Source organism: Budorcas taxicolor, chromosome 23 (genome assembly GCF_023091745.1).
Source record: "Budorcas taxicolor isolate Tak-1 chromosome 23, Takin1.1, whole genome shotgun sequence".
Taxonomy (NCBI): domain Eukaryota; kingdom Metazoa; phylum Chordata; class Mammalia; order Artiodactyla; family Bovidae; genus Budorcas; species Budorcas taxicolor.
In genome coordinates, this window is record NC_068932.1 from 23,917,309 (window position 1) to 23,940,942 (window position 23,634).

Consider the following 23,634-nt stretch of genomic DNA (forward strand, 5'->3'; position numbering starts at 1 on the left):
ATGTACTGTATGCAATATCTGAACACAGGATTCCAGTTTGACAAGATAATTTGGACACGTCCCTGGGGTTTGCTGTAATGGAGTCTAATCAGTTTCATTCCACAGGAATGATCTAGAATGCTGGTTCAGGAAATATGAGGTAATATGATTTTAATAATCATTTTCACTTTCTTTATCTTGTTAGATATGTTCTTCATGTCTATTTTTTTTTACCTGTGTGTTTTCTGTCCCAGTATACTATAATGTATGCTATGGTTTTTCTAGTAGTCATGTACGGATGTGAGAGTTGGACCATAAAGAAGGCTGAACGCTGAAGAATTGATGCTTTTGAGCTGTGTTGCTGGAGAAGACTCTTGAGAGTCCCTTGGACTGCAAGGAGATCAAACCAGTCAGTCCTAAAGGAATCAACCCTGAATATTCATTGGAAGGACTGATGCTGAAGCTCCAATACTTTGGCCACCTGATGCGAAGAGCTGACTCTTTACAAAAAACTCTGATGCTGGGAAAGATTGAAGGTGGGAGGAGAAGAGGACAACAGAGGACAAGATGGTTGGATGGCATCACTGACTCAATGGACGTGAGTTTGAGCAAGCTCTGGGAGCTGGTAAAGGACAGGGAGGCCTGGTGTGCTGCCGTCTATGTGGCCAGAGAGTCAGACACAATTGAGGGGCTGAGCAACAACCACCACAAACACTGTAATGACCAGGAGAGACATAGTTTATTTTAGACCTCCCACTTTTCCCACCTCCTCCCACAGGTATCCTTTCAATTATATATAAATGTTGTAAATAATATATGAACCCATTCTCCTTTTTTAAAAAAGTAAAACATTACAAATAAAGCTAAGATTCCCCTTTAACCAAGCCCTTCCTCCTACCCATGTCCCCAGACCTCTTTCAGAGATAACTCCATTACCAATTTGGGACGCATCCTTCCAGACCTTTTAAGAATAATTATGTATTTATTCTATGTATGTATTTGTAAAAGATACATCTTGTTTTTGCATAACTACTGTCCTACAGTTTTTTGAAACTTGCATCGGTCATTCATTAACATTTCTTAGCGCTCCATCCACAGGACAATCTCATTTTTTTTGACTGCTATATGAAGAGGTATGAGACGACAGTTTACTTAGGCACCCTCTATGTTCCCATTTTTGCCGTGGCCAACAGTAGAAGGCTTCCTGGGATCGGGGACTGATCTTGTCTGTCTGGGGCCTGTGAGCAATCACAATGAGTCTCAGCTCATCGTGCCGCTGGTTCTAGAACTGCCACACCAGGTGCCGGAACTCTCTAGGATCCTGGATATAAAACTGTTCTTAGAACTTGGCAAGTTACCTCCTCCAGGCTTTAGTCTAGGGTCAATGATCTCAAACAACACAGGGCTTGCTTTGATGATTAAAAGAGCTGGCAAGAAAGACACCTCCCCCAGACACCTCTTCTACGCTCAAGTTGACCCCTGCACACACCAGGATCACCCCAGTTTGACCTGAGCAGAGGCCTGCTCTGGACACCAAACTAAAGTTCATATAAATCTAATGAATAGAAAAATGAACATAGATGTTTACCAGCAAAATGATGGACTGGAAGTAGAATTCTAATTATAAAAATGCCGTGATCCTATGACTCTCCATACATTACATCAGAACATGTGTCCCCACACACACACATCCTTCCTAAGGTCGGTTTTCTTCACCTATCATTAGCCTGGCTATTGGAGGGCTGTGTGACCCTGGGTGGGTAAGTGGGTGGACAGGCTGGAGAGATGAATAAGGAAGAGAGATAAAAAAGATCTTCAAAATAGGTTAAGTCCTTTAGAGCAAATGAGCAAACCTTAACAGCTTTCTTAACTCTATCTTCCAAACAGCGTCAGGGAGGCTAAAGGGCCTCTCCCTGGTCTGATCAAATATTGACCCTGTGCACTCACTGGCCGGAGTTCAGACTAAAGGGCCAGCAGCACTATGGAGTCAATGTTTGCAGAGAAATTACTACATCCCTGAGTCTTGTAATCAGATTGTGAAACAACCTTCGATGGAGCCGGAGCTTTAGAGTGCCTTCCGGTCCTTCCTCGGTGGGGCCAGGCCTTGGAGGAGACACTTAACAGTGAAGGAGTTGTGCGAGGAAATTTACAGAGGCTGGAAATACGGTCCAGTGCCAAAAAGAAGGCAACTTAAGAGCATCTGCAGGCCTTCTCCCTCCTCCTTCTCCCCTTAACTCCACCTCCATGTCCACCTCCTATAACCCAAGCCCTTTATAACCAAACAGGCCTCCACATCAGACACTGTCCCCGCCAGCTCCCTCTGGGACAGGTCCCTTTCCTCAGATAGGGCTGAGTGGTGAGTTATTTTTAGAAGAAACCAATTTCCACTTGGAGACCAAGAGCCTCTCCTCTCTCTGTTCCCAGCATGACATCTGAAATGCCCTTAGAAGCCCTCTCTAGTAACTGACCTGGTTTCCAGAAGAGGTGTTTGGAACAGTTGTTGAATTTGAACTGCTCTATGGATGGGGCAAGTCATGGTGGAATGCAGCCTCCCTCCTGCTGCAGAGACCCTGGAAGATGTTAGAGGACAACTGGGGAGGCCTTGGGAAGTGGCAGAGCATGCCTGGGTGGGCATAAAGCCAGATGGAGCCTGTTGTGCGTCCAAGACGGTCAGAGGCAGCCCAGACAAACAGAACTTCCTGAGATGATAGAAAAGTTTGGTATCTGCTGTAGAGCACTGTGCTCTAGAGCTCAAGAGCTGCGACTCCTGAAGCCTGCACACCTAAAGCCCATGCTGTGCAATAGGAGAAGTAACGGCGATGAGAAGCCTGGGCACTGCAACGGAGAACGGCCCCCGCTTGCCGCAACCAGAGAAAGCCTGCACAGTGGTGAAGACCCAGAACAGCCGGATAAACAAGTAAATAAAAAATTATTTTAAAAATTAAACTTAATTTTTAAAATTTAAATTTTTAAATTAACTTAAATATAATTAGCCACATGTGGCTTGTGGCCACTGCACTGGATAGCATAGGTCTAAAGGCTCCATATCTGGTGCTTCCCAGCGGGCAGGAGGAGGAGCTGGGTTCAGGGTGCAGCCTCCTGGGTGAGAAGGAGGGAGAACCACTGAGTCTGAAGGCTCAAGGCAGAAGACACGGAGAGGAGAAGCTGTGGGGCAGAGTAGGGGGTCCTCCTCTAGTGCCCTTGGAAGGGTTAGAGGTGGGTGTGAATGACCAAGAAGGTGATCAGAATTGTATATGTACATTCATGCATGTCTGAAGGGATATCCGTACAAAAGAAACTCTGATCTCCCAAATAAAGTATAAGAACTCACTGATTTGTCAGATAAACTAACTTCTCCAGGGAAGCCTGCTCTTATAACAGGGTATAATGTTTCCCTATAACATGTCTATAGTGGTTTTCTTTGCAGCATTCAGAATAGTATAAAATAATATATGTATATTTTAAACTAAAACCTGTCTTTCCTCACTAAGCTGTAAGTCCCATAAAAGCAGTAACCAGATCTGCTTTTGCTCACCAATAAATCCCCACCCAGAGCCTGGCATCCTGCCTGGACACAGAAGGTAGGCACTTAAGACTGGATGGATTGAGGATGGATGGATGGATGGATGGATGGATGGGTGGGTGGGTGGATGGATGGACAGATGGACATATGAAGAGGAGGCAGACAAGCAGACATAAACAAACAAACTACAACATAAGTTAGGGACACATTTTACCCCAATAACGATAAATCTCAAAAAGCAACCAAATCCCCTCAAACTGGAGTGGGGGTGGGTGGCGCTATCACTCTTGGCTTCTGTCACCAATCAAAACCATATGTGCATCTTCTTAGCTGCCCCCTCCCAAGAAGAATGTTCTTTCCTTCCTCTCCATCCCTCAGCATGTTACTTGTACTTCAATCTAGTATTCATTTCATCTATGGTGGACTTAATTGCTTAAAAGCCTATTTCCCCCATCAGATACAGACCTCTAGAAAGACAGGACCTTGTTCTCAACTGAGTGTCCCTCAGCCTGGGCCACTTCTGCTCTGCAAAAGTGCACATGTGGTGGAGGCCTTATCAAAGGCCCATTCACTCCAGCCGTGGCTTCCTCACCTTTATACTTCCACCCTCACCACGCACAGTCAGCCTAAGGCTGCCGGATGTAGCAGGTGAAAATACAGGACAAAGGATAAAATATGAATCTCAGGTAAACAATGAATAACTTTTTAGTATACCTCCTGCAGTATTTGGGATATAAAGTATATGATCCCCAGAAAACTCAGAACCATGAGGTAGTAAAGCCAGTTAAGCAGCTTTCCCCAGGCTGGTTTAGTCAGCCCAGGACTTCCAGGGTTCCAATGTGGAGCTCAGCCTACAAAGGGAGAAGCAGAAGGATTCTGAGAGCAGGCCCCTGCGGGCCACACCCCCACTCCCAGCTCACTCCATCCTGCCTGAGTGGCAAGCTCCAGAGAGAGCCTGTGGGGCTCTGAACACTCTGACAGAGGACTGGGCACTGCACAGCTCCTCAGCAGAGTGACGCCAAGGGAGGGAAACAAGAGAGCAATACCATGACACGAGGTACTAAGCCCCCACACCCTTCAGCCAGGCATCCCGGCATTCTCGTCACCATTAACACCGAGTAACGTACTAGACAACCATGTGTCGGGGAAAACATGGATTCACTCATTCAATCCTCACAACAACCCTACTGGGTGGGTACCATCTGAATCTTCATTCTACGGATGAGAAAGTGGAGAAGTTAAGGAACTTGTCCGGAGTTACAGAGTGACAGAGCCAGCAACCGGCCCCAGGAAATGCGTCCCCAGTGTCTCAGCTCAGAACTGAGATCTGAGAGCCACCAGTGACCAGAGATGGAATTAGCAATGCTGTTTATTCTTCCTCTTATAGGAGCTGCCATATTAAAATCAGAGATCTTGATAAATGAGAAAGGCTTTCTAAAATGAACGCCACTATATGTCCTTATGTCAAGTTCTGAAAAAAACAGGTTTCCAAAGATACTTGGTTGAAAGGTTAAATTCCGAAGAACCACCCTTTCCAAACTGCATCTACAGGGTGGCGATGACCCATGTGGACAGGCCTGGCCATGCTCATGACTAGGGCCAGCGCATCGCACCAGCGGCTTCATCCACGTGTCCCCTCTCGACACACAGGAAATGAGCCCTCCAGGCAAGGGAGAAGTTGGGGGAGCAGCATTCCTTTCTTGTGAGATTCTGCAACCAGGGAGGGGGGCAGGGAATAGAACAGAAAAGGGGGGAAGAAAAGTTCTGATTTGAGAGTTTCCGCTGGCTCTCAGACCCCTTCTGGCTCATCAATGAGTCCTTTCAGGGTTCCCTCTCCCCAACTAAGTGATCATTTCCTGTCCAGCACACTATACCCATTGAGGGGGTATCAGCAAATTCCAACAGTTTACACCAGAAGGACACAAGAGACTGGACAGGAATTGACGAGGGAAGAGGAGGAAGTGAGGAGGGTAAGGAGTGGCTCGCAATCCCATATTGTTAGATTACGAGAGGATTTGTAATGCAGGAAGCTGGCTCACCTCTGGCTCATCTCATAGGCACAGCCATAAGGACAATGGGATAAAATCAAGTACTTGGAGGTAAACACGCAAGCCTGGCATCTCCAAGATGACTCACCAGCAGAGGAAGAAGTGGACCTCGGTTGTGAGGGCCGGCGGTCGATGTCCCTTCTTTGTGTATTTAATAGGCCTAAACCAGGCTCATGGCTCTAAGGAAGAGTCTGGAAGCTCTCAGCTTCTGATAAACAGGGGTGGGCCCCCTAGTGGCCATGTTGGTGTTCATGCCCTTCCAGCCTCGGCTGTAATGATTGGTGCAGAGGGGGCACCTGATCTAAGTCAAGCCAATCAGAGTCTTGCCTGGGGTTTTTCAATTTAGAACTGGGAGAGAGGCAGTCTCTGCTGTTGGAAACCACAAGGTAGGAAATTTGGGAGCCACTGACTGCCAAACGGCTGAGGACAGTGCCCAGAGAGAAGCCGAGACAAGACAGAAGGAGCGCAGCCTTGTTTCAGGCATTCTTGGAGCCATTGTCTCACTCTCCCTTCCACCATCTGGTTGACTGCATAAGCTTCCCTGGTCTATCATTCCAACCAAGTCTCCTTTTCACCTAAGCCAGTATGAGCATGAAACTGTTGCTTGTGACCTAAAGAAGCCTAGCCAAATTAATTGACATCAAGGGAGGTGTCTACAGTGGAGCTGTGGGATCCATGTTACCATCCCCCATGTGACATGCCTGGGTATGGGAAAGAGACACACATATTATATATGCATACAAACAGGACAGCCTTATCCCGTTAGACAGACACAGTGGTCTGCCCAGTTTGTGTCTGTAGTTCCAGACATTGCTTATTTTCTGCTTCATTCTTTCCTGTGTGTTTGCTTTTCTTTGCCTACAATGATGTGGTGGCTTGTGTCTCACTCTGTATGTTTATAGGCACATGTCTGCTCAGGCACACAGCACCCACGGCCATCTTCCCAGCCTCCAAATGCAGGAGGGTGACAAAGCATGACTGTTAACAGTCATGTTAAGAAGTCAACATAGCCCCAAGTGTCTGTCTGCAACATCCAAGACTAGGCTCAACCCAGATTGACTGCCAAGGTTCCCTCCTCCATCCCTCTGTTCTGCCTAAACTCTGACCTTGAGATTGCTGGAAGGGGGTCTCTGGATGAGTGAGGAATGAGACAGGCTAGCCCACCAGAGGCTCAGGCCACTTCATATGGAACCAGGCCCCATCTGAGCTCAGACTCACTCACCTGCAGGTCAAAGAACTTGCTGTACCTCCGGTAGATGGTCTGGGATGTGGAGTCGGACCAGGTCACGTTGATGATGTATACCTGTGGGGGACAGGTAAGAGAAGGTGAGTGGGTATCTAAGGCAGGGCCTCAAGCTGCACCAATCATCATTTCCCATGACTGTGGGTATTCCATACAAGACCATTCTTTCTCTCATCTTTGTCCCCAGGGCTTTAGCATAGTGTCAGGTATACATGGATGCTACACATAAGTCTAAACACACACACACACACACCTAGAAGGGTATTCAATAAAATGCTAAGGATGATTATATTAGGTGGGTAGGGTTACAAGTGGTTTTAATTTCCATCTTCTTGTTTATATGTACTTTATACAATGAACATAAATTTGGGCTTGTTTTAAAAAAATCTAAGTAGCTAATTTCCACTGATTCTCAAACTTTATGGTGAATGAGATTCTGCAAAGGGCCTTCCAAAATCACAGATGTCAGAACCCCACCCTCTACAATTCTGCATAAGTAGACCTGGGTTTTGGAGGCTCAGATATCCACATTTTCTTTTGTTAAACAATTTTTGTAGAGCAGTTTTAGGTTCACAGGAAAACTGAGCAGAAGGTACAGAGGGTTCCCTTCTATCCCTGCCTCCACACTTGCACAACCTCTCCCAGTATCAATACCCCTCACCAGAGTGGTATGTTTGTTGAAACTGGGTGTCTATGTTTTAAACAAACCACTCCAGCTGATTCTGCCTCAGTTGATCCTCGGAATCCACTCTAAACCTGCTTCAGGAGGCTGTGAGCATTTCAGAGATGTGTGATTCATCCCGGTGTCCCTGAGTCTTAGCTCTGCGCCCGGCACAGAGTCGGTGCCTAGCAAATACTCTGCCCCAGTGAATGACCACCCTTGCCTTCTGGCTGAGACATAGATGCGCGGGAGGGAAGTTAGCGTGTGGAAGATCTGCAGACTTTTCTGAAATGAAGGCATTTCAGGACCCCATTCCCCATGTCACTCCAGTTCCCAGTGCTCAGTCAAGCTCTGGACCACTGCTACTCAGGCCACTGTGGAAGGCTGCCTGGCCCAGGAGGTGGGCAGGACTGCTGACTGGAGAAGACCTACACAATCTGGCCTATTGTTCGCCCCATTTCTGTTCCTCACCTGAACCCACACCAAAGACATGCCTTCCTGGGCGAGGCCTCGGTTAGAGGTAGGGTCCCCCACACAACCTCAGAGCTACTCTGCTGAACGTCCCCCGGTGCCTGCTGTGAGGCCTCCGACCCAGGGTTAAGACATTTGCTCCTTCCGCCTTCAGAGCAGACCAGGCAGCTCTAGGTCCCTGCACCAGTCCCCTCGCCAGGATGCCCTGTTCATCGGAATCACCTGGGGAGCTCAGTAAAAACCCCTATTCCCAGGCCTCTGCCTGGTGATTCTGACTCAGGAGGTGTGAGGGGGAATCCACCAGAGAGGGGAACAAAGTGGCCAGAGAAGCCAGGGGCGTGAAAAGGGAGGAACGGGAGCGAAGAGGAGGTGCGTGCGGACACCTTGGCATCAGAGTGGTGGGCTTCACTGCCTAGAGCAGGGCGATCTGATCTGCCTGGGCCGCTGTAACAAAACTCCACAGACTGGGTGGCTTAGACAACAATGTTTATTTCTTACAGTCATGGAAGCTGGAAACCCCAGATCAAGGTTCCAGGTGGAACCTGCTTTCCGGTCACCTTGTCGTACCTTCACGTGGTGGAGACAAGAGCTCTAGTTTCCTTCTCTTCTTATAAGGACACTAAACTCATCATTGCGGCTCTACCTTCACGACCGCGTCTGGACCTAATTAATTCTCAAAGGCTCCACCTCGGATACCATCATACCGGGGATCTGGACTTTAACATGGGGACTTAGCAGGAGGGACTGGGGGAGGCACGAACACTGAGTCCACAAGGGTTTTGCACACGGGAGTGTGAGGCTGTTGTTTGGCTGCTCAGTTAACAGCCAAGGAAGCAAGCCCTGAGTCTAGCCCCTTCTCCACTCCAATCTCTAAGTCACAGAGTTAGCCTCGTGCAGTGCGGAGTGTTTGTTCTGAAACGCACCCAAGGAGACAGCTATAAAGCAAAGCAAATACAGCTGAGTGTTGCCACCCTGAAATGGGGTATTTAGGACATGTTTTATGTGATCCCAACAAGAAAGAACATTAAGTGAAAAGGCTGTCCCTGTCCTCACAAGCCCAAAATAAACTACTGACATAAATAAACACCCAGGGATATGCTTTGCTTTATATCATATGTAAACATATATCTCATACAATAAACTGTAGAAACCATTTAGGTAATGGTTACTATGTGCCAGCACAGTGTAAAGAACTCATATGCACTAGCTCATTTAATCTTCAGCTCAGTGAGGTAGCTACCACTGCCATCCCCGTTTTGCACAAGAGGAAGTTGAGTTTCAGAGAAGCCAAATAACTTGCCCAAGGTCACACAGCTAGGAAAATACAGAGCAAAGGATTGAACCCAAGTCCAGCTGAGTTTAATTCCTATGCTCTTAACTATACTGGACTGTCTACCTATATGTAAATTCAGGAGCCGGGATATTTAATCACACTTCGTGATCAGGACTGAATGGCATCTTTTTCAATAAAGTTTTGGGTGATCTGAGGAGTCTGTACAACCCTTGAGGAACATGGGGGAGGCAGACTAATCCTGAGAGCCTGAGACCAAGAAGAGACAGAACTTGGCCCAGACAGAAGTCAACAGTGAAGAATGCTACAAAGCCAGACGGACATGGAGGAAACTCTCATACCCAACCGGCTCCACCAACTGTGGCAAGACGCTCTGGGGTTTTTCTGGGGGGTTATAGCTCACCCCATCCCCCCTGTTGACGTCTAGCTCCTTTAATCCCAAATCCTGCTGGCTACAACTCCCTTCCACCCACATCTCCCCTTCCTAGAGACGTTATGCACAACACGCCAGAAGGAGGCCCCAAGTGAGTGGGCCCTCTTGGAAAGAGCCTGCCCTCACTCGCAGGCCATTAGACAGCAGTCTTTCTCCCTGGCCAGCCAAGCGGGACCCAGAGGAAGGGCTTAACTGGGCTTAGCATGACCCCTGCTCCATCCTCTCTAGTAATTAGGGGCTTCCCGTCACCTCCCAGGGAGAATTAATCACAGGCTCACTGGCTCTGGCAGCTGGGAGGCCCCTCCTTTTGCAAAGGAGGAACCTAGAACCTAGGATGGCGATTCGCCAGGGAAGAGGCACAGACTCTGGAGTCAGCCACTCTTAGGACCTTTCTTGTCATGGCTGTGGGACCTCAGCCCAGCCTCTCAGACCCTCAGGCTCTTCCTCTACTCTGTGCACACAGCCTGCAAAGCTACCGGCCTGACCCACTACGTTGGTTTCATCGCAGGCGTGCTCCCCCTGTAAGTGGCAGAGCTAGGACAGGAGACCGGGCTTCCTAATTCCTAGTCTAGGACTGATCAGCACAAGACCAGGAACACCTGCCCTTCCTCCTTTACTATTCAAAACAGTCGAAGAGCCATAGGGCATTGTCGCTATCTAAGACTTTACCTGAACCCACAAGAAAAACTGGCTCTCTGGTGACTGTCCCTTGGACAGCAAGGCAATCAAACCAGTCGATCCTAAAGGAAATCAACCCTATATATTCATTGGAAGGGCTGATGCTAAAGCTGAAGCTCCAATATTTCAGCCACCTGATGCGAAAAGCCAGCTCACTGGAAAAGACCCTGACTCTGGGAAAGATTGAGGGCAGGAGGAGAAGGGGGTGACAGAGGATGAGATGGTTGGATGGCATCACAGACTCAATAGACATGAGTTTGAGCAAACTCTGGGAGATAGTGAAGGACAGGGAAGCCTGGCGTGCTGCAGTTTAGGAGGTCACAGAGTCGGACACTGAGTGATTGAGTGACTGAACAACAACTGGTGACTAGATGTGGGAGTAGGGAAAGGAGCCCCCATTCCAGGTTCTCCCAGACCTCTGGGACTTGCCAGAGCCTCCCACCCCCATGCCCAGCCCACCCTCCTGGACAAACAGTGTAAACCCTGAGCTAAAGAAAGTGTCAGAGGCCTCCCTGGAGGCCAGGGAGGATCCACGGATACCCTCCAGGCCCCTTTCCCTCTTGTTTGCTGGTCTGCTTGCTTCCAAAGCTTGATCATCCTAGATCAGCCCAGATGGGCACCCAGATCATCACAATCCCAGCCCTGTCCCCACTGCCCCACCCCACAGCAGAGTTCCTCAAGCCCACCTGAGCTGGCTGTGTGGGAAACCTTAGGGATGAACCGCAGAGAAGGAGCAGGTGGAGGGGAAGGGGACAGGGCAGAGGTCACTGGAGAAAGCCAGCTCTGCTCACTGGGTCTGCGTCAGGGGCCCAGGTAAACCCTCCTCTGGCTGCAGGAGGGACCAGGATAAGGTTACCCAGCAGCTGGGTCTCAAGAAAGGTTTTCAATTAAACATTCTGCCTGCACGTACTTTACTTGGAGTCATGTTTCCCCGGGTGGAGTTTCCCTTCCTTCTGGATTAAAAAAAGCATGGATTCTATTTCCCCATCTCTGGTCACTTCAGGCAGATGGCAAGCATCTAGGGATTGTGTCCAGCCTCCCCTAGAGAGGAAGCCCTAGAGTCTCAAGTCCACCTGCCACGCTCATCCTCCTCCACAGACTCAACTACAGAAACTCCGCGATGCCTCCGTTCCACCAGCCCACCCACTCTGGGGCCATTTTGGGTTGCTTTCCATCTGCTCAGCTCATTAGGCCCAGAAATGTCTGTGGCTTCCAAGACTTCCAAGTCCTGCTCCTTTCAACAAGGAAACAGCCTTGATGCAAATCAGACCAGCAGCTCAGCTCCAAAGAACTGAGACTGAAGCCCAGCCCAGTTCCTGTGGAGGGAGGGCCATGCTCAGACCTGGACTGCGACCAATTAATGACCCAAAGCTATGGCCTAATCATTCCTAGAAGGCCTGGGACCTGCCCACGCTTAATTAGAAAGTGCCAGTAAGTACCCACTGCTCCCTTTGCTGATGAAGAGTACAGTCAGAGGCAAGAAGTTAGGAAGTGTGGGGAAATCTTCACCTGGCCACGGTGGCTCAGTTTACTGAGGAGGTCTTATTTTCCCTAAACCCCTGCCAGCTGCCCCTGGCCCTCGACCAAGTGGAAACCCAATGACAACCTTCCTTCACCTGCTTATACCAACACAGGGTGGGAATAGTTGGCGAAGACGAGGGCTGTCGCCTATAGTTGTATAAGTTGTTTACTGTCCAAAGACTGCTATGGATAAGTAGGGGGCAAAAGTTAGCCTATATTCTGCACCCCAAACTGTGCACCACGGCTCTGGGATGCAGGCACACAGAGAAAGGAGTCCTTCCTCCTAATGCATACAGAAACGTTTCTAACCAGGACACAGCACCGTGTCCCCTGGGTAGGTTGTCACTGCTTTCCAGATCCCTTGCTGCTGCTGCTGCTGCTGCTAAGTCACTTCAGTCGTGTCCAACTCTGCACGACCCCATAGACGGCAGCCCACCAGGCTCCCCTGTCCCTGGGATTCTCCAGGCAAGAACACTGGAGTGGGTTGCCATTTCCTTCTCCAGTGCATGAAAGTGAAAAGTGAAAGTGAAGTCGCTCAGTCGTGTCCGACTCCTAGCGACCCCATGGACTGCAGCCCACCAGGCTCCTCTGTCCATGGGATTCTCCAGGCAAGAGCACTGGAGTGGGTTGCCATTGCCTTCTCCCCAGGTCCCTTGAGGTTACAGTATCTCCTCAGGACCCAGTTCCTCCACTTTCCCAGATCTTCTAGATGAATGGATGCTTAATGTTTGGAATAGGCTGCTAAAGGCTATGGCCACAGAGGTCTGAATGAACACATTTCAACAGCCAGGAAAGGGGAATTCTTATTTAGGGAGCTGATTTCAGCTCTGGCTTCCTGCTGGAGAAGTTCATCATGCTAGCCCACCTAAGGTACCAATTGGATCTAACCTTCTGTTCAAAGGGCCCCATGTACTAAGTCTTTACTAAGTCCTATGACGGGCAGGAGAGTCTCAAATTAGACTGGGTTGGTCCCCAAGACCCACCTCACCCAGCAGGGCAGAGGATCCCAGGGCTGCTGCTCCCAAGGCAAGGGCTCCACCAATGCTGGGCTAATGCCCCTTCTCCTTCTGCCTGGGCCCACTGACCCCCACTAATAAGCGGCGGAGACTCCGGTGTCAAAGACCCATCTTGATAACAGTTGGATGCACCCAATTTGAAAGCCTCCCAGATTTCATCATCGGACCTGGGCCCACCAGCCTAGCACGTCTGCAGTCCTCCCTTGCGGTGCTCACAGTCTGTTTTTCACAACTAGCCCCTTACTAGATCTGCCTCTGTTTACTACTTGTTGACTCAGGATGACCCAGCCCTGGACGTACGCCGTCACCCTGTCCATTTCACTTGGGTGACTATGTCCTCCCAGTCTCCCCAAGGGCAGCAACTGTATTCGCTCACTCCTCTGAGGTATCCCAGGCCTGGCAGTCTGCTGGGCACCCTGAAATATGACTGGCTGGCTAATGACTGAAAATCTACTGGGTTTAAAGCACCAAAGAGGTCGCTAGCAGCAACATCTGGGGACTACGCCCATCTCCAGAAGCAAATTCTCAGAGGTCAAGGGGCAGAATATAAATACATCCGACTTGGTACAAAAGCTTTGCCAGCCCACAACCCTGCCAGCAAAATCGAGTTCAATGGCCTGTGGCCACCTGGCTAACATTTCTGAGTACCCTCAGGGTGTAGTCCTCTAAAGCTCTGACATCTCCTCTGGAGTGGATGATTATTCATGGGGTGGGGAGGGTAAATGACACTGCAGATTTGAGCAACAAGCAGCACTTAGAAGCCTGGACTTGGGGGCAACCTCCCCTCTAAAGTGCACACGCGTGCATACACACGTGTGTGCGCACACACACACACACACACACACACAGAGGTTCAGTATGGGTTCATAACCAGATGGTGGAGCCTTTCAGGCCTCAGACCACCCAAGCCAGGCTCCCTCTGGACCTCTTTACGGAGCAATCATAACAAACACAGCAGAAGCAAACCCCAGAAAGGCTTGCAAGAGACAAGGAGTGTGGCCCACAGAAGGCTCCTCCCAGAACCAGGATCCACCCACCCCTCCAAAACATAGCTGCCATGCACCCGCTATAAACCTGTGCCAAAAGGTTCTCCTCTGGGAAAAGAGCTTTCCCCCTCCCAGTTTCATTGGGATATACTTGACATACAACACTGTATATATTTACGGTGTGCGGCGTAATGATTTGACTTACATCCATCACGCAATGACTGCCATAATAAGCTTCAAGAACATCCAGCATTTAATACGGATATACCATCAAAGAAATAGGAAATTTTTTTCTTGTGATGAGATCTCTTAGAATTTTCTCTTAACAACTTTCACATGTGATATACAGCAGTGTTAATGACATTTCTCATGTTGTACGTCATATCCCTAGTACTTACTTATCTCACAACTGGGAATTTTTATCCTTAGTCAAATTCCCACTCCACCCACCCTTCTCTGGTAACCAGAAATCTGATCTCTTTTGCTACAAGTTTGTTTTTGAAGTAAATTGACCTATAACACTATGTTAGTTCCTGGTGCATAATATAATGATTTGATATTGCTACACATTTCAAAAGCATCACCATAATTCTGGTTACTATCTGTCCCCATACAAGGGTACTACATAATTATCGACAATATTTACTGCACTGTAATTTCATACCTGTGACTCACTTCTTTCTTAGCTGAAAGTCTGTACTTCTTAATCTCTCTCGTCTATGTTCTCCTCCCCTCGCCCCCTCCCCTCTGGCACCCACTTGTTTGTTTTCTGTATCTATGACTCTGTTTCTGTTGTTTGTTCATTTCTGTTTGTTAGATTCCACATATAAGTGAAATCATGTAGTATTTGTCTTTCTCCATCTGACTTACTTCCCTGAGCAGAACATGCTGCTGCAGATTGTAAAACGTCATTCTCTGTATGGCTGAGTAATATTCCCTTATGTACACATATGGAATATATATACACATATACACACACACATATATGTGGGCTACCCTGGTGGCTCAGATGGTAAAGAACCTGCCTGCAATGTGGGAGACCTGGGTTTGATCCCTGGGTCAGGACGATCCCCTGGAGAAGGGAATGGCTAACCACTCCAGTATTCTTGCCTGCAATGTGGGAGACCCAGGTTTGATCCCTGGGTCAGGAAGATCCCCTGGAGAAGGGAATGGCAAACCACTCCAGTATTCTTGCCTGGAAAATTCCATGAACAGAGAGAGCCTGGCGAGCTACAGTCCATGGGGTCGCAAAGAGTCGGACAGGACTGAGTGACTACCGCTGTCACTTTCATACATCTGTGTATCTCACACCTTCTTTATCTATTCATCTGTTGACAGGCACTTGGGTAGCTTCCCTGTCTTGGCTATCACATATAAAGCTGCAATGAACGTAAAAGTGCATATATCTTTTCTAATCAGTGTTTTCATTTTCTTTAGATAAACACCCAGAGGTGGAACTGCTGGATCATATGGCAGTTCTATTTTTAATTTTTTGAGGAAACTCCACACTGTTTTCCAGTATCTGCACCAATTTACATTCCCACCAACAGTTCCTGAGGGTTCCCGTTTCTCCACACCCTGGCCAGCATTCATGATTTGTTGTCTTTCTGATAACAGGCATTCTGACAGGTGTGAAGTGACACCTCATTGTGGTTTTGACTTGCATTTGGGAAAGAGGGCTTTTTAAAGGGATGTGAAGGAGGGGGTAGTCAGCAGGCTCCTAAACCGTATCAAACACCTTCAAGAATATCTAGTGGGGATCCGTCACTCTCAGCATCTGTCATCATTTGTGTGAATCCTGGGCCTTTATTATTTAATTTGGAGGGCAGTGTGTAGGCAAGAGGGTTTGGAGGAAGCTTCCAATAGCTGGTTACTCCATTCATTCCTCTGCAAGATGGGAAGAACTGTGGTTACCTCACTCCAGGGCTGTGTGAGGATGTTTGATCTACCCCATTTCTCCCCATTAGAACAGAAGTTCCTTCAAGGCAGATCATGGCATTCTAACGCCTAGCAAGACAATTTATACCTAAGAGGTGCTCATTTAATGTCCCCTAAGTAAGTCCGCTGGATCATGGAAAAAGCAAGAGAGTTCCAGAAAAACATCTGTTTCTGCTTTATTGACTATGCCAAAGCCTTTGACTGTGTGGATCACAATAAACTGTGGAAAATTCTTCAAGAGATGGTAATACCAGACCACCTGACCTGCCTCTTGAGAAACCTATATGTAGGTCAGGAAGCAACAGTTAGAACTGGACATAGAACAACAGACTGGTTCCATATAGGAAAAGGAGTACGTCAAGGCTGTATATTGTCATCCTGCTTATTTAACTTATATGCAGAGTACATCATGAGAAACGCTGGGCTAGAGGAAGCACAAGCTGGAATCAAGGTTGCCGGGAGAAATATCAGTAACCTCAGATATGCAGATGACACCACCCTTATGGCAGAAAGTGAAGAGGAACTAAAGAGCCTCTTGATGAAAGTGAAAGAGGAGAGCGAAAAAGTTGGCTTAAAGCTCAACATTCAGAAAACGAAGATCATGGCATCTGGTCCCATCACTTCATGGGAAATAGATGGGGAAACAGTGGAAACAGTGTCAGACTTTATTTTGGGGGGCTCCAAAATCACTGCAGATGGTGACTGCAGCCATGAAATTAAAAGACGCTTACTCCTTGGAAGAAAAGTTATGACCAACCTAGACAGCATATTAAAAAGCAGAGACATTACTTTGCCGACTAAGGTCTGTCTAGTCAAGGCTATGGTTTCCCCAGTGGTCATGTATGGATGTGAGAGTTGGCCTGTGAAGAAAGCTGAGCACCGAAGAATTGATGCTTTTGAACTGTGGTGTTGGAGAAGACTCTTGAGAGTCCCTTGGACTGCAAGGAGATCCAACCAGTTCATTCTAAAGGAGATCAGTCCTGGGTGTTCTTTGAAAGGAATGATACTAAAGCTGAAACTCCAGTACTTTGGCCACCTCATGCGAAGAGCTGACTCATTGGAAAAGACTCTGAAGCTGGGAGGGATTGGGGGCAGGAGGAGAAGGGGACGACAGAGGATGAGATGGCTGGATGGCATCACCGACTTGATGGACGTGAGTCTGAGTGAACTCCGGGAGTTGGTGATGGACAGGGAGGCCTGGTGTGCTGCGATTCATGGGGTCGCAATGAGTCGGACACGACTAAGCAACTGAACTGAACTGAACTGAAGTAAGAGAAGGAACAAAGCAACCCACTGATGTCGAGTGACATTAGTGCCTGCTGCTGGCTTTTGTGCCACACGACAGATGGGGCAGAGACCCCGACCTCCAGGCCCTCCAGCTCAGCTGGAGCAGCCAGACTCACACTGACCAATCAAGCAGGAAAACCAGCTGGAGCGATGCGGTACCAACCAGTGAGGCTCAGAAAGCACCAAAGGTAGCACTGGCATTGCAGAGGAGAAAGATGGCTTTTGAAGGCATTTGGTGGATTTGAATTTCTGCTTCCACACTTCACTGCTGTGTGGGCCTGAGCATGTTTCTTAGCCTCTCTGAGTGACAGGGTCTCGTTAGCTGCAAAGCGTGGTTTATAATGGGAGCTTCCCTTTAAATGTGATGACACAAGGTTGGGGCTGGCACATGGTGAGTGCCCAAGTGAACCTTAGCTATTTGGATACTCAGGAAGAGTGGGGGGGGGAGGGGGGGGTTGAACTGACTTCTTTCCATTTGCCCTGAGACTTGAATCATGACACCAGGAATAGGAGCAGGAGGGGAGCAGGAAGTAAGAATCAGGGACACAGACGCACAGGGGCAGGGGAACGAACACACACACACACACACACACACACACACACACTCTCTCTCTCTCTCTCTCTCTCTCTCTCTCTCTCTCTCTCTCTCTCTGTCCCCACACTACTAACAAGGCTGGCCTGGGAAAGTAGAAGAATAAAAATAGCTCTGCTGCCCAGGGCCGGGAGAACAATGGCCATCCTTGGGAGCACCCCACAGAAAGGATGGATGGGCTGTGGCAGGGCCCTCGGGGTCGGAGGTGTTTTTTCTTTTTTTCATGTTTCCTGGAGAGGAAATGAGTGTGCAAAGTAGAAGCTAGCAGGATTGACAAAACTTACACAGACCTTTAAAAAGGTTCAGCTGCTGAAACTGTCCTTGCAGTCACCACAGCTAGGACAGCAGGATGAGCCAGTTTTTTGGTTGTTTTTTTTCTTTTTTTTGACAAAACTTTCTCTTCAATGCAGGAGCTTGCGGTTTCAGTAGGAATAAAAATTATAGCCGTGCCCCTGTATTGATCACTTAACTGCATTCCAGGCTTTGCTAAGCACTTTATCTTGATGATCTCATTTAATCCTGACATTGATTCTGTGGGGGAAAGTGTTGTTATCATCTCTAGTTAACAAATGAAGAGACCTTGAGAAATAACAGATCTACCTGAAGTTCCACGGGTGCATGATAAAGCTCAGATTTAAATGCGGTGTTGACCCCGCACCTTGACCACTTCGTCCTTTTTGATAACTACACCAGACTGCCTTGAACCCAGGCGGAGCCCCCGCCATGACGATTTGCTCTTCAATTGGTTGCTTTACCTGTAGGTGACCCTTCGGTCAGTACTGAGGCCACCCACGTGTCAGTGGGGTAGTGAGACCAGCTTGAGGACCAGGGCTCCGTTTTGCATGGTTCAGACGCAATCCAATCTGGCTACTGGAGAAGTTGTTTGTGTCTCTGAGCCTCCACTCCCCATCTGTAAAATGGGTGTGCTAACACCTGCCCCACCATGAAACTTAATGAGAACACAAGGGAAGCAATAACCACAGAGCTGGGGTCGCTGTAGCTGTTGGCCACACATGACCTCTCCTCCCCATCTTCCCCTTCAAAGAGCCTAGCACAGTCTTTTGTGCTCTTGGAGTTTTTGCCTCTTTCCTAGAAGTTTCTGGAGGCACCAATGACCCTTCCTGGGTCAAGAAAGGAAGGCACTGCAGCTTCTAGGGCCCTGGGTGTCGCCCCTCACTGCTTGCTCTCCAGATTACCTGAGGGCATGGGGTTGGACCTCTGCACCTCCCTCCCTCCAGCCCTGCCACCTCCCTCTGGTCCCAAGCCAGCTTATCAGAACAGATATATCTGACCACCTTGGGGCAGCGGGTCCTCCGATGGAGAGGCCCAGAATAGGTGAGCATAGATGTCTTGGGTAATGCCCAGGAGCTCAGAGAGGGTGGCGGGATGCCCAGGCTAGGGGGAGGAGGCTCTCTCTATGGTGGAAGTCGAGAAAAACTCTAGATGTATATTGACATTCAGGAGCTAAAGACCTGGAAACCTTAAACAACCAGATACTCGCTCGAAGCCTGGAAAGGACCATGGTCCTGGGCTTCCAAGGGGCTTGGATGCAGCCCAGCGATCTAGGACTGGGCTGGAAAGGATGATTCTAGCCCCACATTCTCTGAAGTCAACGGCTGACCTGGGCCTGCTGACCTGGACACACACATCCTGTGAACGTGCCCTGTTCTCCTGTCACACCCTGGGGAGCAAGCAGAGGTTAACACACACGGGTTGGTTTCCTCTTCCTGGGAAACACAGCAGCCAGGCAAGGCCAGAGGCCAGCGGATTCCTCCACACACAGCCTGAAGGGGAAGTGACCCCACCATTTCCTCCCCGCCATCTGACACACTCACACCTTCCTCTCTACTGTGCTCAGCAAAGCTTGACTTCTGACACAAGGCGAACGGCTGTCATTAGGAATTCTGTTGCATGGGATAGACAGGAACAATCATTTTAGAGAGCATTTTGGCAGTCTCTAAACCTGCATTCCCTTTGATACAGCAATTTTACTTCTAAGAATTTATCCACACAAGTGTGTGTATATGTGCATCTAGGCATGTGTGTATGTATATATATATATATATATATATATAAAGATGTTCATGCAGCTTTGTTTGAAACAGCAAAAAAAATAAGGAAGGTTGACAGTATATCGGTTTTAAAAAATGGTCAAATTATGAGTCATATATCTATTAAAGATAAGGCGGCTCTTTCTGTCATCAAGGGAAAATGTTCACAGTATATTGAGAAAAGAAAAAATATTACAAAACAGTGTGTATACAATAAGATAAGATTTATTTCGAGGGGGAGTTGTGTATGGGGATTGTGCTTATATATATATGTGTGTGTGTGTGTACATTTAAAACATTTGGGAAAATGCCACAAATTGATGATCATGGTTATTTGGGTTAAGAAGAATAGAATAATTTCACTTTATACATCTCTATATTGTTTTATTGGACTATGTTTGGCTTTCAAATTTAAAATGAGATTTCCCTCTTTACAAAACAATTGTGCTCTCTTAGTCTGTGCTCTGACTAGTGTCAGCTTCTAGATATTCTGCCAACATCCAGTATGTGCTCATTCTCGGGGAGCGATTTCAAGTTCAACGTGGAGCTCTTGGAGCCAAAGTCTGCAATCCTGTCTACACATACCATCACCTGCAGTGCTTTAAAAACACTGTCTGCCAGCGCTACCCATACCATTTGAATTAGAATCCGGGAAGGTGGAGTGGACACTGGTAGTTTTCAGAGCTCTCAGGTAAGTCTACAGGTTGTTACGGGTTGAGAAACACTCGTTGATTAAAAAAAGAAAAGCACAACATAGGAGTTGCTAGTTTAGTTTTATTGAGAGTAAAATGAGGACTGCAGCCTGGGAGACAGCACCTCAGACAGCGTGAAAAACTGCTCCAAAGAAGTAGGGGAAGGACAGTATGTAAGGGACTCTAGTGAAGGGAGAATACATGCAATCAAGCACATAGTTTTCCAGAAGGTTTCTGCTCGTCTCATGAAGCTTTCTGCTAGTCACGAGAAATAGCTGTCACCTTGAAGGATTTTAGTGCTTTTCTAGATATGAGGAGATAGGAGAATTGGACTCATAAACTCAGCTCCTGGAAACATGTAACAATCTAAAGACCTGTTCTGCCAGTACCCTCCCCCCCAGTCTCCACCTTGGACTCCTTGCAGGGGGTTCTGAAGGTCAGCAGCTGCAGCAGCACATGACTTAATCCTTGTAGAGGTAGATGGCAAGTGCCAACTTGTAGCTAACACATTCAAGGTGGACCTGAACCAACACCAAACAGACCACCGGACGAGCTGAAGAAAACACTCTTCAAGTAGCAAGCAGTATATTATAAGTAATGAGTACTGGTAGAGAGTCAGCTCTGTCTTCAAGAGATCCAGTTAGGGGGTTTGTATTTAGTGCTTTTCCTCAAAGTTCTGCCTCCAGTTTTGGAATGCACCACCTCAAGTGGGGAGAAAAAAGAGGGGGACACGGGTTCATCTGTTCTGAGCTGTGGCTGGGCCTTCGCTTCTTCAGCAGCCCATGGCTGTCCCCACCTCCATGGGGCTTGTATCAGCGACTCAGGGGTCAGAGTCCAGCCCTTTTCGGCTCCAGGACGAAGAGTTGCAAGAATTAGAGGTGCTGAGTCCAGAGAAGGCATTTAAGAGACACACAACAGCTGGTTTCAAATATTTAAAGGAGTATCAGTATGAGCGGGTCAACTCCAAGTATACCCAAAGGAAGGTGGTGGACAGTGAATGCAAACCATAGAAAAGCGGGTCTTGCCCAATGTTGGGAAGAACTTGCCAACTAGAGCTGCCCAAGGATGGGATGGGCCGTCTTGTGAAGTAAGGGACCATCAAGGCAGAGATGAGTGACCACTTGCCTGTGATGTTGCTGGGAAACCTCTTTCCACTCAGCCCTCCCACTTCCAACTCCAGGAGGCCAGAAACACTAAGAAAGTTTTAGCAAAATCCACTGGGAATACAACTCCTTTAGCAAAAAGTCTTCCACTTGCAAAAAAATCGTCCTGAGCATCAGCTGAGTGTCAGACTCTGCACAAGGTACTGGCCACACCAGAAGTGAGTCAGACAGTCTATCCTCATGGGGCTTCAGACACAAATACGATCATTTCTGATGGTCCGATAAAATGGAGTACAGTGGCCAAAACTGACTTCAGGGGAGGTGGCTAAGTCAGACTGATGGTCAGGGAAGGCTTCTTTCAGGAGACAATATTTGAGGTGAGATCTAGATGCAAAGAGAAAAGCACTACTTACCAGCTGGGGAGGTGGGTAGGGTCTCCGTTTGATTCCATCCAAAATTAGAAGGGAACCCTACCTCACATCATATACAAAAATTAACTCCAAATGGATCAAATACCTCAGTGCGAGTGATAAAACTATACAAAAGTCTTAGAAGAAAACATGGGTGCAAATCTTTAAGACCTTGGACTGGACAATGGTTTTTAAGATATGACACCAAAAATACAGTAATCAAAAAAAAAAAAGAAAGAAAAAAGCAATAGATAAATTGGATTTCACCAAGATTAAAAACTTGCCCTTCAAAGGACACCAGCAAGAAAGTGAAAAGACAGTCTAAAGAATGGAAGAAAATATTTGAAATCCATGTATATAAAGAACTCTTTCAACTCAATAACAAAAAGACAACACAACTTAAAAATGGGCAAAGGATCTGAACAGACTTTTCTCCAAAGAAGATATACAAATGACTAGTAAGCACAAAAAGAGATGCTCAACATTGCTTAGCCATCTGCTGCAGCTGATGTTTAGTCCCTAAGTCACGTCTGACTATTTTTCTGTGTACTGTAGCCCATCAGGCTCCTCCATCCATGGGATTTTCCAGGCAATAATACTGCAGTGGATTCCCATTTTCTTCTCCAGGGGATCTTCCTAACCCAAGGCTTGAACTCACATCTCCTGTCTGGCAGGCAGATTCTTTCCTACTGAACCACCAGGGAAGCCCTTCCATCTAGCCATTGCTGCTACTGTTGCTAAGTTACTTCAGTCGTGTCCGACTCTGTGCAACCCCATAGAAGGCAGCCCACCAGGCTCCACCATCTCTGGGATTCTCCAGGCAAGAACACTGGAGTGGGTTGCCATTTCCTTCTCCAATACATGAAGTGAAAAGTGAAAGTGAAGTTGCTCATTCATGCCCGACTCTTCGCAACTCCATGGACTGCAGCCTACCAGGCTCCTCCATCCATGGGATTTTCCAGGCAAGAGTACTGGAGTGGCTTGCCATTGCCTTCTCCATCCATCTAGCCATTAGGGGAGTGCAAATCAAAACTATAATGAAGTATCATTTCACACCCACTAGGATGGCTATAATCAAACAGACAGATAATAATAAGTGTAGGCAAAAATTGCTGACAAATCGCAGTCAAAACTATCGTTTTTCCTGTAGTCATATACAGATGTGAGAGTTGGACCATAAAGAAGGCTGAGCACCAAAGAATTGATGCTTTTGAACTGCAGTGCTGGAGAAGGCTCTTGAGAGTCCCCTGGATAGAAAGGAGATCAAACCAGTCAATCCTAAAGGAAATCAACCCTGAATATTCATTGGAAGGACTGTTGCTGAAGCTGAAGCTCCAATACTTCAGCCACCTGATTTGAAGAGCCAATTCACTGGAAAAGACCTGGATGCTGGGGAAAGATGGAAGGCAAAAGAAGAAGGAGGCGGCAGAGGATGAGATGGTTAGATAGCATCACTGACTCAGTGGACATGAATTTGAGCAAACTCTGGGAGACAGTGGAGGACAGAGGAGTCTGGCATGCTGCACTCCATGGGGTCGCAAAGAGCTGGACACGACTTGGCCACTGAACAACAACAAAAGGATGTAGAGAAATTAAAACCTCCATATACTGTTGACGGGAATAAATGGTTGTAAAATAGAGCAGCTGCTTTGGAAAACAGTCTGACAGTTCCTCAAATGGCTAAACATAGAATTACCATATAAACCCAGCA

The 23,634-nt window shown here is 47.7% G+C and overlaps 1 protein-coding gene across 2 annotated transcripts in view; it reads right to left on the reverse strand.

Moving 5' to 3' along the window:
* Nucleotides 1-23,634, reverse strand: part of SH3PXD2A (SH3 and PX domains 2A) — a 246,450-nt gene that overhangs the window by 176,616 nt on the left and 46,200 nt on the right. For both annotated transcript variants that reach the window (XM_052660700.1, XM_052660699.1), the window contains exon 2: nucleotides 6,773-6,853. In XM_052660700.1, coding sequence (XP_052516660.1) covers nucleotides 6,773-6,853 — 81 coding nt within the window. The remainder of the gene's footprint in view (nucleotides 1-6,772; nucleotides 6,854-23,634) is intronic.